The 17,948-nt window shown below is 40.4% G+C and overlaps 1 protein-coding gene across 1 annotated transcript in view; it reads right to left on the bottom strand.

Moving 5' to 3' along the window:
- Positions 1-374: 374 nt before the first annotated feature.
- The window catches only part of LOC135082393 (caskin-1-like), a 39,994-nt gene continuing 22,420 nt past the window's right edge, over positions 375-17,948 (bottom strand). The window contains exons 9-15 of the mRNA XM_063977188.1: positions 13,278-13,413; positions 9,372-9,483; positions 7,340-7,444; positions 4,222-4,329; positions 1,341-1,418; positions 481-1,237; positions 375-439 (exon numbers count right to left, since the gene is read on the bottom strand). Coding sequence (XP_063833258.1) covers positions 375-439; positions 481-1,237; positions 1,341-1,418; positions 4,222-4,329; positions 7,340-7,444; positions 9,372-9,483; positions 13,278-13,413 — 1,361 coding nt within the window. The remainder of the gene's footprint in view (positions 440-480; positions 1,238-1,340; positions 1,419-4,221; positions 4,330-7,339; positions 7,445-9,371; positions 9,484-13,277; positions 13,414-17,948) is intronic.

Here is a 17,948-nt window from a genome sequence, read left to right as displayed (position 1 = left end):
TTACCTCCAGCGCGTCGCGCACGAGGTCGCAGCGCGGGCGGCGCGCGGGCGCGGCCAGCAGCGTCTCGTTGACGTCGAAGCCGAACGTCACGCCGTCCAGCTCGCGCGCGCGCCCGCCCGCCGCCAGCAGGATCACCGCCGGCCGCCGCTCGCCCACCTGCACAAGGGATAACGTCACAACACTGTTCAAAGGGAATATCAGAGAGGTAGAAGCCCAACACAGTCTACACTACATTTGTGTAAATTAGAAACTCAAAATTATGTCACCAAAACCGAAGGAAAAGTTAAGTAAAGAAACTAGCAACAAAACTCAAGAGTAAAGACAAAATTTAAACTTTATAGAGATAGAAAACTGGTGACAAACACCTTTGACATTATTTGCTTGAAGTTCCAGACATGTCTTTAGTTTTATTTCCAAATGGAAACTCTGCATGTAAACCTGTTTTCAAAAGCTACAATAAATTAACAACAAACGTATACAGACCACGTCGGGCGCGGGCGCGGGCTGCGGCGCGGGCGGCGGCGCGCGGTCGGTGCGCGGCGCGCGCGGCGGCGGCTTGTGGCGCGCGCGCGGGCCCAGCGCCGGGTAGTCGTCGGCGCGCGGCGGCTCGGGCGGCGGCGCCTCGCCCTCGGCGTAGAAGTTGCACGACTCGATGAGGTCGGGGATGTTGTGGCGCGTGCGCGCGATGTCGGCGTAGGAGGCGGCGGGCGGCGGCGGCGGCGGCGCGGCGGGCGGCGAGCCGGCCGGGTCCAGGTCGTCGTTGGAGTCGTTGGAGCCGGGCGCGGGCGGGCGCGGGCGGCGCTTGGCGCGGCGCTTGGTGACGGTCTGGAAGTCGGCGGGCTCGGGCTCGGGCGGCGCGGGCTCCGGCTCGGGCGGCGGCGCGGGCGCGGGCGCCGTCAGCTCCTCGAGCGTGGTGCGCGACAGCTCCTCGAGCGAGGAGGCGCGCGGCGGCTTGTCCTTGTCCTTGCGCCGCTCGGCGGAGCGCTTCTTGTGCTTGTCGTGCTTCGGCCGCTCGGCGTGCGACTCGATGAAGCGCAGCACCTCGTTCAGGTCCTTGTTTCCCTGGTAGCCGTCGATCTGGTGCGACTTGATCACGGTCTCGTTCTTGGACGACTTTTTCCTGCGCGGCTTCTTGTGCTGGCCGGAGCCCGAGACGGGCGAACTGAACCCTTGCACCGCGTTCCCGTTTTCGTCTAGCGATTTCTGTAAACGGTAGTGCACAGTGAATATAGGCACCTGAATAGGGAGGAAAAACGACACGCATTAGAACACATCGAATGGCGCGAGCGAGCGAGCGACGGGCGGGTCGCCCAAGCAACGTTAGTGAGGCGACACGTGCCTGCTGGTCGGAGGGCGCGGCGCCGCACGGCCGCGACAGCGGCAGCCCGTTGAAGCTGCTCGAGATCACACTACGAGGCTGCGCAAATAAACATTACACTTTGTAACACACGCCAACTTCATACTACTTAACGATTAAACCCTATTGTTTTCTTCAGCTATTATTTTACTGCTGATGAGAGGAGTATCTTTATAATAATTAATAATACGTAAAAGCGAAAGGTCATTAATTCATTCAATATCAAAAACTACTTGACCTTTGAAGCTGAAATTCGACAAATAGGCGTCAGCCGAGAGTAGATTTTGGAAGAGCCGAATTAATGGCAATAAAAGGGGGCCTAGATTTTGTACTAAAAAGAAACTTTATAATGGTTTTAAATAAAAATACACGTATCTTTATAATTCTTTCTAATTTAAACGCACTAAGTGATGAGCGTCCACTAGTAATCATATAAGTCTTCATATGAATGTGTTCAGTTTTTAATTTATTTGTCTTCGTCAGGTTCAATAATCGCCCATATAAAAGTATAATTTATGATATTTAACTCTTATTAAATCAAGTAGAAAAAACTGAACACAACGACATTATATGAAATGCCTTCATTCAAAATACACCATTTACAAACTTTTTGATTTTGTTACAAATATTTAGTGACAGAACAGGTTATGCAATATGTATTTAAAAATGATAAATCAAATCAACACAAATTGTTATATTTACTGAATACTCAATAGTTAAAAAATGTAAAATTCAAAGCATGAAAATCAAACAAAATATTTTAATAGAAAACCAAAAGTTTCCATTCTGAACTAAATAATGTTCGTGTGAGGTTGATATTCTACATGTTACACATCATTGCTCACATTCCGAAAGTACAAATTATCGGTAACAGAAATGTAAAAGGTACTATTTAAATTAAAAGATATTGTGTTGAGTTGTAGTAGTTATTGCAATGATGTGTTTATGTAATTCGTGTTCGCAAAGACAAAAGCTGTCGCCATGTCAAGTGCGCAGTATCCTCGCCGTATTTGTCGCAGCCACCGTTATTTCAAAAACGCCATTCCACATGTTCCAAGTAAAATGAAATACTTATGTAATTAATTAGGAAAAATCAAGAATAATGAAAAATGATGATAGATATTTACAAAAGTGAATGCAAAAGAACATGCAAAAGTAGGTACTTATTCCATGAGAAAAACTTTTAAATAGGTAGACTTTGTGATGCATTAAAAAAGAGCGTAAAAGTAAGCGTTGCTGGCACAGTCTCATACAAATATCGTAAGGCTCGTCCTACGCAAGGTACTTAATAATATCAATTAACTTTTAAGACCCATATTGTAAATCAACGCTTACACACTTCAAACTCAGTCATATAATCCAGCTTGATATTTGCCAGTTTTAAGAAAAACTTTCCCAAAAGAACAAAAAATTATTTTAGTATAGCCCGACCAGGAACATAAAAACCCTCGCCATGTTGCGGAAAACTAATGGTACTAATTTCTTTTAATGGCAACAGTAACTGAAAACTTCATTGACATGTCACCTTGCATGTCAATCTATTGCTGTCAAAGTGTAAACAAACTTTATTTTAAATGTGCGCAATTGATTTTGTGAATTAAATTGCTAAAATCTTTTAATAGTCGTGAAAGAAAAGTGGTTCACAATGTGTTAAAGTATTTGTCGAAGAGAAATACTAAGGGTTCGGATAATATTTTCATTGAATTATGTTTCCGACAAAGGTTGTCAAATTGACTGACATGTTTATCGCATAGTACAGTCCACTATGAAAATTAGCTGTGGTTTGTTTCAACTACCTATTTTAAAAAATTTTGTCACTTTCTAAGTGTTGAATTTTATGGAATTGGGAAAGAAGTACCGAGTTTGAAGCGTTTATGAGCAAACATCGCAGTTGAATATTCAAGTTCTGAATTTGATTATTGATGAATAATAAAATAAATCCCACTAGCTCGATTGATGGTTTCATTTAATTTATTTAAACCAGGTTACCTATAATAATATTTTTTCGTTAATTTATGAAAATATCAAATTAGCCCGTATAATCCTGAATCCTGATACATAAAGTTAGCCTATTAATTTAACACAGGTACGACTGTACTCAGTGTTGCACTATCAAATGCAATTGACGCGCCTCTATGCCAGGGTTTTTATGTTCCTGGTCAGGCTATATCTTCAAAAACAATAAAAATTAGTCAATTTACTTGGTGAAAGAAAGAGTGACGTTATATCGTTTTGACAGCTCGCAAAAAGTATGGAAAATAAAGGAAATATCTTGTACGTGTCAAAAATATTTTTCTATTTTATTTGACTGGTGGCGTCAATTACCCTATTGGGTATCGAAGAACCACAAGACTATCGAAATCCCGAGTTTGGCAAGAGTTTGGATTATTTTGGAACGTCATTTCATAAGACGGACCCTTATAACAATGTGTGTCCATGACTAGTGAAGTGACTATAAAACGGGACTATTCTGTTGGGTTGTTGCCAATAAAAACCCAACCAGCGAAGGTCAATTTTGTCCCGGGGGAAAGTTAAACTGTCATTGGACCCGCAACGAAATTAATCAGAAGAACATAGGGAGTTCGAAGTTAAGGTTGAAACGACTATAGTCTGATCTGTGAGCACGTAGAATTTTGTCCAATGACCCCAAGCTACCCATCCTTATCGCTCGCGCGTAATTATATTGCCGTCGCGACTGTGCGACGGGCGCCCGCAGTGAGTGTGCGAGCGCGACAGGAACATAATTACGCGCGAGCGATAAGGATGGGTAGCTTGGGGTCATTGGACAAAATTCTACGTGCTCACAGACCGCGCTTTAGTCGATGGCTGCGACAAACCGGGCGCGGCGTGTCGTGGCGCGTACCTGCAGAGCGAGCCTCGGGACGAATACCTGGAGCTGCTGCGCGGCGGGCGGCGGCGCGGCGCCCGTCAGGCTGGCCACGGCGCGGTAGCCCGAGCCCAGTTGCAAAGGCTGCACGCAACAGTCACCGGTAGTGATGCCACCCGAATGATAATGCAAGCTCGATTCGAATGAGGATTTATTCGAATCAACATCTGATTCGATTTCGCTGGCTGATTTAAAGCAGTTTCTTTCAATTTCTTGTAATTTTGACTTACAGAGAAGGCAATTATTATTATTTTTAAAATTTTCTTATTTTCGTTCAAGCTAATTTAAAAACTCTGACTTCATTATCCTCTGCAGAAAAATTACATTTAATTTTATTTCAGATTTAATTCGAATCAGCACATTGATTCGAATCATCATGTTGATTCGAAAAATCGGTTAATTTGAATCGATTCGGATAATTTTTTTGATTCGAGTCCCATCACTAGTCACCGAACTTCGCCCACTCCGCGGGACGAATTCCGTGTTTTCGGCTCTATTCTTCTTCTATTGACAGAATTCTTAAGATGATAGACAGAGCCGAAAATACGTAAATCGTAGCGGAGTAGGCACGCTGAGCCGAAGCTTACTCGGTAACGCACATAGTCGTTAGCAACGCAACGCAACGACAAGGCTGCTTTATTCATTAATACGATTTTTGATGTACTTTGCAAATTCAGTTTCCCATTGTGAAGACTCCTCATCAAAGAACCATTTATTTTTTAATACGGTGTAGTAGAGTGAATGTAAAACACCACAAGAGCACAGAGGGTAATATTGATGTGATTGATGCCTGTTACTGATCAATACAGTAGGCAGTATGTCCATTCGTAAAATCATACGATACCAACCATACGTTTTATAATCATAATAATATGTACAGTTTTACTTAAAAAAATAATTAATTGGCCCGTTTTTGCTATGCGTTGCGATCACGACTGCCCAGTCTTGCTAATGTTACCTGTGCATCTGCGCGAATCCGACTTGTTTTTATGTTCCACATTTTAGTTAACCTTTTAGCCGCCGGGACCACTTTTATCAAAACATGCCACTGGCGCCGCAACTCTTTTTCAACTCTTTGACGTTAGTGATGGGGAATCTGCTTTGCGATAGTTTTATTTCAAGATGCGTTTTGGTGTAAAAAAACGTGTAATATGTATGTATTTATTTGTATATTTGTAAAATAAATATTTAAAAAAAGAATAGTTTCAATAAATAGAGAATTATTTCGTAGCTTAATCAATAAAAAACAGGTGGAGAAAAAACGAAACTTTTTTTTAATTCAGCAGAATATCGATATTTTCAATCCCTATTTAACCTTGACAAAGCAGTACGTCGCGTATAGACGACCCCGGCGCAGTAATAGGCGTTATTTTTATTAGTTTTAGTGACGAGGTAACTCGATCAAATGGATGTCGATAAATTGATGAATTTTAACGAATAAATTCCAACCACAGCATAATTTATTTATTGATTTAATTAATAAAATTAGCTTTAAAATAGTATTTTTTCTTTATTATTTAACTAATGTTATATATTTTTTCTTTATTATATAACTATTTAAGAAGTTCATGGACACGAAATAATCAAATGCGGCTAAAAGTACTGGCTACACTGGTTCCACTACTGTACAATTTTACTCGCTACCTGCATTTTGTAAGCTCATACGTAGAACGTAACCGAGTAAGTAAGATTTTGATTTTATTTATTTATTATCAGCCCGTTTCAGTTTTGCATGGATGGACATTTATTTGCAACCTATCAGAAAAAAAAACAGTATTTTTTAAGTCAGTTAATTTTTTTATTAGTTTCATTATATTAGTTATTCTACAAAGTATCGGTTTGTTATTTTGCGTTATTTTGCACTAGCAATTAGTCACGAACTACCCACTTGTAAGTTAATATTCATCATACGATAAAATTATCAACTTACCCTCACTATTCCAAACTTCCGTGCGTCTATGACGTCATAAGCGGTCGTGTATTCCCGACTCCGGCGCTGGAGCATGTTAAGAAAACGTTGAATACTCCGCACTGCTAGTGTTGTGCAAGTTTCCATATCTTTGCGTTTTTCTATCATCGTTTATTTAAAATTTACATCGTATTACAATTTAAATAATTTGTCTGTTTAATTCATAACGTTGTACTTGTCTTTCTGTATTTAAATCTACATAAACTAAAACGAATTTATACATTTTCAACATAATTTATTTCCATTTCATTAAAATGATGGGAAGATTTTACTACAACACTATGGTCTTTTATTAACGACTGCGGCGCTGAGGTCCTAAAATAATATTGCTTTATGCGATGTGAAATTATGGTGTTAGTTTTTTTTTAAATATGTCACGTTTAATAGGTGCAATGAAGTCCGAATTCATGAATTAAAACAATGTGTTCAAAGTATTGGATTTTTTATTATTATCTTTCTCATGGATCGTCTCATTCCCTTAGAATAGAACGGCAAAAATTCAGTCGGCTATGCCCGACTCCGGCGCTAGTGCCCCCAAATTCTGTTGTCGGTCATACGCGACTGCGGCGGTTAATGGGTTAAAAACAAAAGTACCGTAAATCGAACGTATACGTGTTAGTGTATCGGGGTGACTGGGTTCAGATCGATCCAACCTCCGTTCAATGTTATAATTTGTTTACTTATCAAATCTTAGTCTGCAGTAACTCATTTTTTTCTTGAATCTGTTGTAATTATTTCTTTAGAAGTTAACCAAGCGCATCGAGCTGAATCCGACAGTAAGTCACACCCGGACCGTGTCTAGACTGAATTGATTTAGTAATAACCACAACCCAAACAAAAAAAACACCACAATTTAACACAACTAACATTCCATCGTTGATCTGATCAAACACCTTCGTCATTCGCCATTTCAGAACGAGTAAAGCGTGCTTTCATGAGAATGTGAGGGAAATAAATTCGGATTAACAATGAATATAGTATTTGCAACAACACCCGTCAATCTATTAACATTGACAGGTAGTTATAGAAAGTTTTACTTTATAATGCAATCAAAAAGTATGCAAATGGTGTTCAGGCGTTCACAATTAAGGCACACATCGCGCAAGCTCAGGAATATGTGGTTACCTTGGGATCCACAGCGACGGCCGACTGGGGCGTGGAGGACGTCGTGTTGCAACTGGCCACAACCTCTGGTGTTGTGATGCAACTAAACGGTATGGCGGAATCACCCTGCGAAAACAAAACACAATCAGTACACCTCGAATTTACACAACGTAATATTACAAAACATCTCATTAACGGAAAAGCTTCCTACCTCTTCACCGGCGGAGGTAGACGCCCCGGGTTTTACTGACACATCTCTTTTTAAATTCTCAAACAGGAGAACTCTAAGTGCGGTTTTGTTAATAGCATCTTTCCTCTTGGTGTCATCGCTGACTCCAACCACTCTCTCTTTTTTCTTTTTGTTAGATACCTTCGCTACCGTATTATCATCGGGGATGTTAGCTTGGGCGGTGTTATTTAGCACTTCGTGTATCTGCAGGGATGGTTGTTGATCTTTGTTATGTAGAGGTATGAGTAAGCGTTTAGGCAGTGTTAGGAAAACATAAGCGTTATTAGATAGTTCCGCTAAAATGTATTGATCGTTTAACACCTTTTCTTGGGGTTTATTCAACTGAATGACCAGTTCATTCGATTCGGCACTAGGCCCTGTTTCTTCCGCCACAATTTCCCTAGTCGGTTCTTCGATGACTTCCTCTTTGTGAGATTTTTCTAGATCTTCTACTATTTCACTGTTTGAAGTTTTCTTCTCGTCGTTTTGGATTTCTTCAATATGGCATTGTTCATTTGCATCGGAATTTTCTAGAGCTTGTAACAATTTTTCCTGGGTAACACAATATTGTGAAAAAGAATCAACGTCGCTCTTATGCCGACTTGTCGTAACGAAGTCTGTTAATTCAATGTCGTTATTATTTTCTTTTTCCAATTTAATCGGAGTATGATCAATAGCTATCATTTCAATGTCTTTGTTTTTACCAATGACAGGAGGATTGCATTCGAGATTATCATGTTTATTTGCAGTAATTTTGATCATCTCCACATCCTTTATTATTTCTTTTTCGTTATTGGAACTCTCAGTACCATTACAAAAATCTGAATTGTTGCAATTTTCATTCATCTCAACGATATTTTCTTCTTTACTCTCACACTTTATAACATCATTATTATCATTGCTTCCTACATTTATATTTTTTCTATCACTAGTAGTTTGTATCACATCCGAGCTTTGACGAGGTTCACCAATGTTTGTAACAGACGCCGAACCTATTGTCATATTTCTAATATTTTTTGGATTTGCTACAAATTTTAATGGTTTTAAACTATAACCTACTTTCTCTCTGTACTCATTTTTATATCTAATATCACTTTTCGCAGTATCACTTGCTTTTTTCTCTACCCTGTATAATTCTGAACTCTCGTCGATCACATTATTAGTTTTATTTTGAGATTCTTCCGTGACTTGCTTGGCGATTCTTGCTTTGGAAACATATTTGATAGAACTAGCATCGAGAATTGGCACTGTATTTCTTCTTGAGCTATTAATATTATATTTAGATTTTTCATTAACACTTTTGCCCGTAGCAATATTTTCTGGAATATTGGGGCCTGTATTCGTTGAGTTCGGACGATATTTCGTTTGGATTTCTGTCACTTCAGGTGGATGTGTACGCGCACTGACTTCAGGACCGTCCTTTTTGTAAGCGATATGACTTTTATTTCGTTGCTGTGCGGCGCCTCTGGCCATCTGTTGGAACGTGTCATGATAAGCTGCCAGACCCTCGTACCACCTGTCCACCCCACTGGACCACTGTTCGGAAACGGGGCTGGTATACTGGCGATATCTCGGCGAGTCCCACGAGGCGTAGCCTTCGGTCGGTCGTCGCTGGGGCGGGTCCTCGCTCGGGTTGCATTTCATACTCGGGCCGCGCGGTTTGCGTGTCTTACCTTCAGCGGGAGGGTTAGATTCGTTTCTTTCGTATTTCGGGTTAAGTGCGTTCATGAGTCTCTTCTGGTCGGGGTTCGGTTTGGGGTTCGCGTCGATGTGCCTCGCCGGGGCGGGCGGCGGGGCGGGGCGGGCGGGGCGGGGTGTACGCACCTGGTTGGAGGCGGTGGTGGTGGTGACCGCGCGGCCCGAGCAGACGCTGCCGCTGCCGATTTCGAGAGTCGCGCGCGCCGTGTACGTCATCGGGAACACCGGCTTACTCCTTCTGCGAACAATCCGCGATTGTGACGTCAGCGCTCGCGAAACGATTCGCGTTTTGTTTCATTTGGAAGGGCGATATCTTATTTTGCCGCGGGTTTCGATAATAGATATAGATTTGCAAGCTCATGAAATATTTATTCATAAATATTTTTGATGAAATGTAGGGGTATTAATTAATGTAAAAACGCCACAATTTACGTCCTTTTATCCCTCAGATTTATTAAGCAAATATATTGTTATGGCCATAATTTTGATTAATAAACGCTTCTGAATTTAAGATGTGTCGTTTTAGCTGTATTTTTATCACTCTGTCGCCAAATAAGTGGTCCTAAATGAAAAAATCTTCTAGAACATGAGATGAATAAACTGTGGGCAGAAAATCACATTTAGATATTAATCAAAATATGATAAAAACCCAATAAAGAAGAACTTCCTTTGTTCTAAACTAATAAACAATTTGAAAGGGAATAATAAATAATATCAATAATGTAATAAATAATGTTGTGCAATACTCTTCTGATATTGCGAAATATTTATAAATACGAATCTGCGTTCTCATGATTACTATTTTATTGCTGTATTTATATCTTCTTCCATCTATCATTCATCACACTTTGTAATAGGTACCTTTGATACTTACTCTTTTCTGCAATATATGAGGATGCAAGCAGCAGTGGGTTCCAAGTAAAGCTAAATATTTGTCATTAAATAATCGAACTCAATATAACACCTACATTTTTGTAAGTAAGAATTGTTTACTCTTCAAATTACTGAGAATAAGTTTGTGACAAGATGCTCAAATTATAATCTAAAAGTAAGAATTGAAAAAATATCAAAAAATAAAACTAGCTGGACATTAATATTATGTTTCTCGATATAGCTGACCAGCCGCTCAATAAAGTAAAAATATTTAACACATTTCTAGACTATTGTTAAAGTACTATTTCTGCATCGATCCGCCAAGGCTGTCAAAACGGTAACTGGCATCTTGATTTTCCTTTAAAAAATTTCCACCTGCACCACCGGCAGGCCTTTGCGTTCTTCCGGCGGTCAACATACAACGTGTCCCAAAATTCAAGGATAAGCCGGCGCCGCAGGATGGACATAGTCATGACTACTTTAGGAAAAATAAGAAAAAAAATCTAACTTAATTATTTTTTAAGTTACACAATAAATTATGAAATTCTTCGAAAATTGACACCCCTTATGATATTTTACATTACCACGACCACTATTTTTTAAATATTTCTGTTTTTTTGTTTGTATCGGCAACTTAAATAGTGCTGCTGTCCACTCCAATTCTTAAAACCCCTAGAATCTTTGCAGTTTTTACACAAAAGTTAATCAAAATATGATATTTCTTTAAAATTTTGAACGATTTTTACTTTCACTCCACTTTGACTCGTCGTTTTGTAAAAAAAAAGTATGAACACTACTGCGGCAAGTTTTTTATAAAGTTGACGCAACTATCCAAGATTCCAAAATGGTATAATACTCTAAGAAAACTAGTCGCAAAAAAGATATGCGTACCATTTTTACAAGCACTTCGCTTGTTAGTTAGTGTGGGACAAATCTTGCAACTGAATTTAAGATCAGTTTTCCTCAACCGATTGTGCTGAAATTTGGTTTCATTATGTAAGTACGATGACGATGCATTATTATGGTACCATTGAGCTGGATGGAGTCTGGAGGTGACCATAGGAACTTCTAAACGAAACGGCGGAATCGCATCTAGTTTGGGTTCGTTGGATTTGTCTTTTCGAGCACTTTAGTGCTAGATGATATCCAGGATCCTGATAATGAGTCAAGAGGTGGCCAGGAGCTGGCCAAAGGAACTCCTAAACGAAATGGCGGAAGCTTATCGAATTTGGGTTCGTTGGATTTGACTTCCCGAGCACTTGGACCATAAGATTGAGAAACAACTAAAAAGTGTAAAATAAAGTTATAATAAAAAAAAAACTTTTTTTAAAACAAGCATTAATGCGAAATTTTAAGAAAAATAATTGTATGCAAGATTCAAATAATTTCGAAAGCTTGTAGCGCAAACAGAAAAAAAGAGGAATAAATTCCATGCGCGATTATAACTTTATTTTAAACTTTTTAGTTGTTTCTCAATCTCATGGCCCAAGTGCCCGGGAAGACAAATCCAACGAACCCAAATTCGATAAGCTTCCGCTGTTTCGTTTAGGAGTTCCTATGGCCAGCTCCTGGCCACCTCTTGGCTTCATCATCAGCACTCTGGACATCATCTAGCACTAAAGTGTACGAAAAGACAAATCCAACGAACCTAAACTAGATGCAATTCCGCCGTTTCGTTTAGAAGTTCCTATGGCCACCTCCAGTCTCCATCCAGCTCAATGATACCATAATATTGCATTGTCATCGTACTTACATAAGTATACCAAATTTCAGCTCAATTAGTTGAGGAGAACTGGTTTTAAATTCAGTTGCAAGATTTATCCTATACTAACTAACAAGCGAAGTGCTTGTAAAAATGGTACGCATATCTTTTTTGCGACTAGTTTTCTTAGAGTATTATACCATTTTGAAATCTTGGATAGTTGCGTCAACTTTATAAAAAACTTGCCGCAGTAGTGTTCATACTTTTTTTTTACAAAACGACGAGTCAAAGTTGAGTGAAAGTAAAAATCGTTCAAAATTTTAAAGAAATATCATATTTTGATTAACTTTTGTGTAAAAATTGCAAGGATTCTGGGGATTTTAAGGATTGGGGTGGACAGCAGCACTACTTAGGTTGCCGATACAAACAAAAATACAGAAGTATTTGAAAAATTGTGGCCGTGGTAATGTAAAATATCATAAGGGGTGTCAATTTTCGACGAATTTCATTATTTATCGTGTAACTTAAAAAATAATTGAGATAGATTTTTTTTCTTATTTTTCCTAAAGTACCCATGACTATGTCCGCCCTGTGGCGCCGGCTTATCGTTGAATTTTGGGACACGTTGTATACATGCTGAATGCATGCGCGTATACAGGATGGAATTTTGTAATGCCACCTGAAGGGAAAGTACTCTTAATACTGTAGATAGAAAATTTGACTCAAAAGAAAACATTCCTTTATTTTTGAAAAAATAAAATAGAACTGCATTCAAAGTTTTCCGAATTTTTTTCGAAAATTCACTACCATTATTATTACCATACCATACAATTTTCTGTAAATAATTAAAATAATTTAAGAACTTATGGTTTTCCTTTCATTTGATTCATTAAGTTTGTTAGAGAGTTTTTATTCTTATACTTAACCCTAACGATCGATGCAATAAAAATACAGGGTGTATTTTTTAACAGATTTTAGTTGGTTCAATTCCGGGGCGTACCAAGCAATTTTTTGGAAATCTTTCAATGCAGTTTTATTTCTTTTTAAAAATAAAGAAATGTTTTCTCTGAGTAAACTTTTCTATCTACAGCATTAAGAGTACTTTCCCTCCAGGTGGCAATACAAAATTCCACCCTGTATAGCGAGGGGGCCGGGTGGTCACCCCAGAATGATCTTGTCCCTCCAGAATGTTGAGCTACTAATTCGAATATGACAGTTGACACTATCATGGCATGTCAATGGCCAGGCCCCCTGTAAATGTCCCTAGATACGCCAAAGCTGTGGGCAGGCCTCCTACTAGGTGGACCGACGATCTGGTAAAGGTCGCGGGAAGAGCCTGGATGCGGGCAGCGCAGGACCGTTCATTGTGGAAAACCTTGGGGGAGGCCTTTGTCCAGCAGTGGACGTCATTTGGCTGAAAAGAAATGATAGAACGCCAAAGCCTGGACGAGGGTTACCTGGCGGCAGGCGGGTCGAGGTCGGGCCCGTTGGCGTCGCTGGCCGACACGCGGCGCTCGCCCAGCGGCGGCGGGTTGACGCAGCGCACCGTCGCCAGGTAGCGCGCGCCGCCGCCCTCCTCGCCCAGGAGGAACGCTGCAATACAACAAGTATGCTTTTAGTACTCTGATACTAGTTTACATACCCAAATTCGTCTTTTGACAACGAACCACGAACAAAAAGGAGCTACCCGAAATTCAGTTTCCCCAAGTTATGTTGGATGCAAGTGCAACCTCTGTGAGAAGCTTTAAAGTCTTATACAAACTAACAGTAGGACGTTCAGTCAAGTTTTCAGTATTCAATAGAAGGAAGGCTCCCACCACCAAGTCTAGGTTTGAAGCGAGAGCCAGGTGTCAACAACGGAAGGCAGGCTGCTATCGCAGGTGGCGCCGACTCAGGTCTTGCAGAGAGTTGGAGAGCACGCGAGTGCCCTGGGATCTAGCGATCTAGCTAAGGGTAACACTTACAGATGTCGACGCCGGAAGGCAGACTGCCGCCCTGTATGGCTCGCGTGGAAACCGGCGCGGGCGCCGGCGCTTGGTGTCTCGGGCGACGCGGCGCCGACTCCGCCGCCAGGGCCGCCACCAGGTCTTGTAGAGAGTTGGAGTGTAGCGCGAGCGCGCAGGTATCTAGCTAAGAGTAGGACTCACAGGTGTCCACGCCGGAAGGCAGACTGCCGCCCTGTATGGCTCGCGTGAAGACCGGCGCGAGCGCCGGCGCGTGGTGTCTCGGGCGACGCGGCGCCGACTCCGCCGCCAGGGCCGCCACCACGTGTTGTAGAGAGTTGGAGTGCAGCGCAAGCGCGCAGGTATCGAGCTACGAATTTAACTTACAGGTATCGACGCCGGAAGGCAGGCTGCCGCCTAGGGCATGTAATATCGGAAGGTTTTCACAGGGTGTCCACTGCAAATGTTCGAAAAAATTCCCTGACTTTTCCCTGACTTTCCCTGACAATTTTCTCAAAATTCCCTGACCAACTATGTATACAACGTGTCCCAAAATTCAAGGATAAGCCGACGCCACAGGATGGACATAGTCATGATTACTTTAGGAAAAATAAGGAAAAAAATCTATCTCAATTATTTTTTAACTTACACAATAAATTATGAAATTCAACGAAAATTGACACCCCTTATGATATTTTACATTACCACGACCACAATTTTTCAATTATTCCTGGTTTTCTGTTTATATCGGCAACTTAAGTAGTGCTGCTGTTCACCCCAACTCTTAAAACCCCCAGAATCCTTGCAGTTTTTACACAAAAATTAATCAAAATATTTTATTTCCTTAAAATTTTGAACGATTTTTTTACTTTCACACCACTTTGACTCATCGTTTTGTAAAAAAAAAGAATGAACAATACTGCGGCAAGTTTTTTTAAAGTTGACGCAACTATCCAAGATTCCAAAATGGTACTCTAAGAAACCTAGTCGCAAAAAAGATATGCGTACCATTTTTACAAGCACTTCGCTTGTTAGTTAGTATGGGATAAATCTTACAACTGAATTTAAAACCAGTTCTCCTTAATCAATTGAGCTGAAATTTGGTATACTTGTGTAAGTACGATGACAATGCAATATTATACCATTGAGCTGGATGGAGTCAGAGTCAGAGAGACATTGAGATAGGAACTCTTAACGAAACGGCGGAATTGCATCTAGTTTGGGTTCGTTGGACTTGTCTTTTCGAGCACTTTAGTGCTAGATGATGTCCAGGGTCCTGATGATGAAATCAAGAGGTGGCAGGAGCTGGCCATAGGAAGTCCTAAACGAAACGGCGGAAGCTTATCAAGTTTGGGTTCGTTGGATTTGTCTTCCCGAGCACTTAGGCCATGAGATTGAGAAACAACTAAAAAGTTTAAAATAAAGTTGTAATAAAAAAAAAAACTTTTTTAAAAACAAGCTTGACTTTGTTTGAAAATTATAATTGACTTCATCATCAGGACCCTGGACATCATCTAGCACTAAAGTGCTCTAAAAGACAAATCCAACGAACCCAAACTAGATGCAATTCCGCCGTTTCGTTTAGAAGTTCCTGTGGCCACCTCCAGTTTCAGCTCAATGGTACCATAATATTGCATTTTCATCGTACTTACATAAGTATACTAAATTTCAGCTCAATCGGTTGAGGAGAACTGGTTTTAAATTCAGTTGCAAGATTTATCCCATACTAACTAACAAGCGAAGTGCTTGTAAAAATGGTACGCATATCTTTTTTGCGGCTAGACTTCTTAGAGTATTATACCATTTTGGAATCTTGGATAGTTGCGTCAACTTTATAAAAAACTTGCCGCAGTAGTGTTCATACTTTTTTTTTACAAAACGATTCAATGAGTAAAAGTGGAGTGAAAGTAAAAATCGTTCAAAATTTTAAGGATATAAAATATTTTGATTAACTTTTGTGTAAAAACTGCAAGGATTCTGGGGGTTTTAAGAGTTGGGGTGGACAGCAACGCTACTTAAGTTGCCGATACAAACAAAAAAACAGAAATATTTGAAAAATGGTGGTCGTGGTAATGTAAAATATCATAAGGGGTGTCAATATTCGAAGAATTTCGTAATTTATTGTGTAACTTAAAAAATAATTGAGATAGATTTTTTTCCTTATTTTTCCTAAAGTAGTCATGACTAGAGATGTGCCGCTGAGAAAGTTCTCGTTCCCGGCAATATTCCCAGTGAGAATATTCTCGAGAACCGAGAACGCTCCCGGGAATATTCTCAGTGTTCTCGACAGAATGCATTTAGTTTTAATTTTAATTTTGTTGTTTATATGTGATATTATCTGTAATGTTTCGATGTTTTATTATAGCCTGACCAGTGGGTCTAGACAAAGTGCAAATTATAATCGCAAACCAGTCGAAAAGTGGTCGAAAAGCCCCCTTTTTGTATGGAGTTTTGACGGATTCGATTTTCGATTCGATCAAAAAGTGCGTTTTGTCTAGGGGGGCAGGAACATAAAAACCCTGGCATAGAGGCGCGTCAATTGCATTTGATAGTGCAACACTGAGTACAGTCGTACCTATGTTAAATTAATAGGCTAACTTTATGTATCAGGATTCAGGATTACGGGCTAATTTGATATTTTCATAAATTAACGAAAAAATATTATTATAGGTAACCTGGTTTAAATAAATTAAATGAAACCATCAATCGAGCTAGTAGGATTTATTTTATTATTCATCAATAATCAAATTCAGAACTTGAATATTCAACTGCAATGTTTGCTCATGAACGCTTCAAACTCGGTACTTCTTTCCCAATTCCATAAAATTCAACACTTAGAAAGTGACAAAAAATTTTAAAATAGGTAGTTGAAACAAACCACAGCTAATTTTCATAGTGGACTGTACTATGCGATAAACATGTCAGTCAATTTGACAACCTTTGTCGGAAACATTATTCAATGAAAATATTGTCCGAACCCTTAGTATTTCTCTTCGACAAATACTTTAACACATTGTAAACCACTTTTCTTTCACGACTATAAAAAGATTTTAGCAATTTAATTCACAAAATCAATTGCGCACATTTAAAATAAAGTTTGTTTACACTTTGACAGCAATAGACTGACATGCAAGGTGACATGACAATGAAGTTTTCAGTTACTGTTGCCATTAAAAGAAATTAGTACCATTAGTTTTCCGCAACATGGCGAGGGTTTTTATGTTCCTGGTCAGGCTATAACTGGGCGTTAAGACTAGTCGTTATAAACAAGGCATGAAACGTGTGAGTGAGATATTGCTGTCTTGCTCACTCTTTTCGTGGCGGACGCGTACCGCGGCTTTAGGACTCGGCTACGGTATTTGAACATCAGTGTGCCTCTGAGTTTTAAGGCCCTTGCCACCCTGGCGGATTGCAAGCGGATTGCAAGCGGATTGCAAGCGGATTGCTAGCGGATTCAAAGTGGATTTAAAGCGGAGTGGCGACGCGACGGAGAAGCCGCGTGAAAATGTCGTAAAGCTTCCCAAAGGCTGCCCAGCCGAGCTGGATTCGATGATTGACTTTTTTTTCGAAGTTGGACCTATTTTTTTTTTATGTGGTAAAAATGCATTGAGCTGCATACCCGCCACTGTGGTCAGGCGACGGGTTATGTGGGGCTCTCCCCTCCAGACGGGAGGGGCCTACCCACTAAAAATCCACCAGTGTCCTTCTTTCTGAGCATAGGGGAGTTGCCGGTGTAGCGAACCTTAACCCGAGTTCCACATATGCTCAGTTAATCCGCTGTGCGGACCCACCTTATTATTACCACAGGACAACTCTAAGCAGGCGCCTATGCGGCGACTGTTTGTCCCAGGTATACATTATTGTCAACAACCTCGAGTCTAGACTCTCCAACTTACAGAGGAGTGGGTGCAACACGGTCTTTAGACATGATTTTTAAATCTTGTCCATGTTCATTTTGAGACCCACTTGTTGAGAGACTCTGTTGAGGCCATCGAGCATTGTGCCTAGATCTTCCACGATCTCAGCCATGACTACGATATCGTGTGATGTCTGGGTGATGTACTCGCCGTTGATATTTATGCTGAATCCGCTCCAACCCAGAAGCTTGAAAACATCTTCCAGGGCAGTGGTGATGACGTCTCCCTGTCTCAACTGGATAGGTTTCGGGTCCTGATCTTAAAACGG

The sequence above is a fragment of the Ostrinia nubilalis genome, chromosome 21 (genome assembly GCF_963855985.1).
Source record: "Ostrinia nubilalis chromosome 21, ilOstNubi1.1, whole genome shotgun sequence".
Classification (NCBI taxonomy): Eukaryota; Metazoa; Arthropoda; class Insecta; order Lepidoptera; family Crambidae; genus Ostrinia; species Ostrinia nubilalis.
This window is presented reverse-complemented; position numbering and strand designations above follow the sequence as displayed.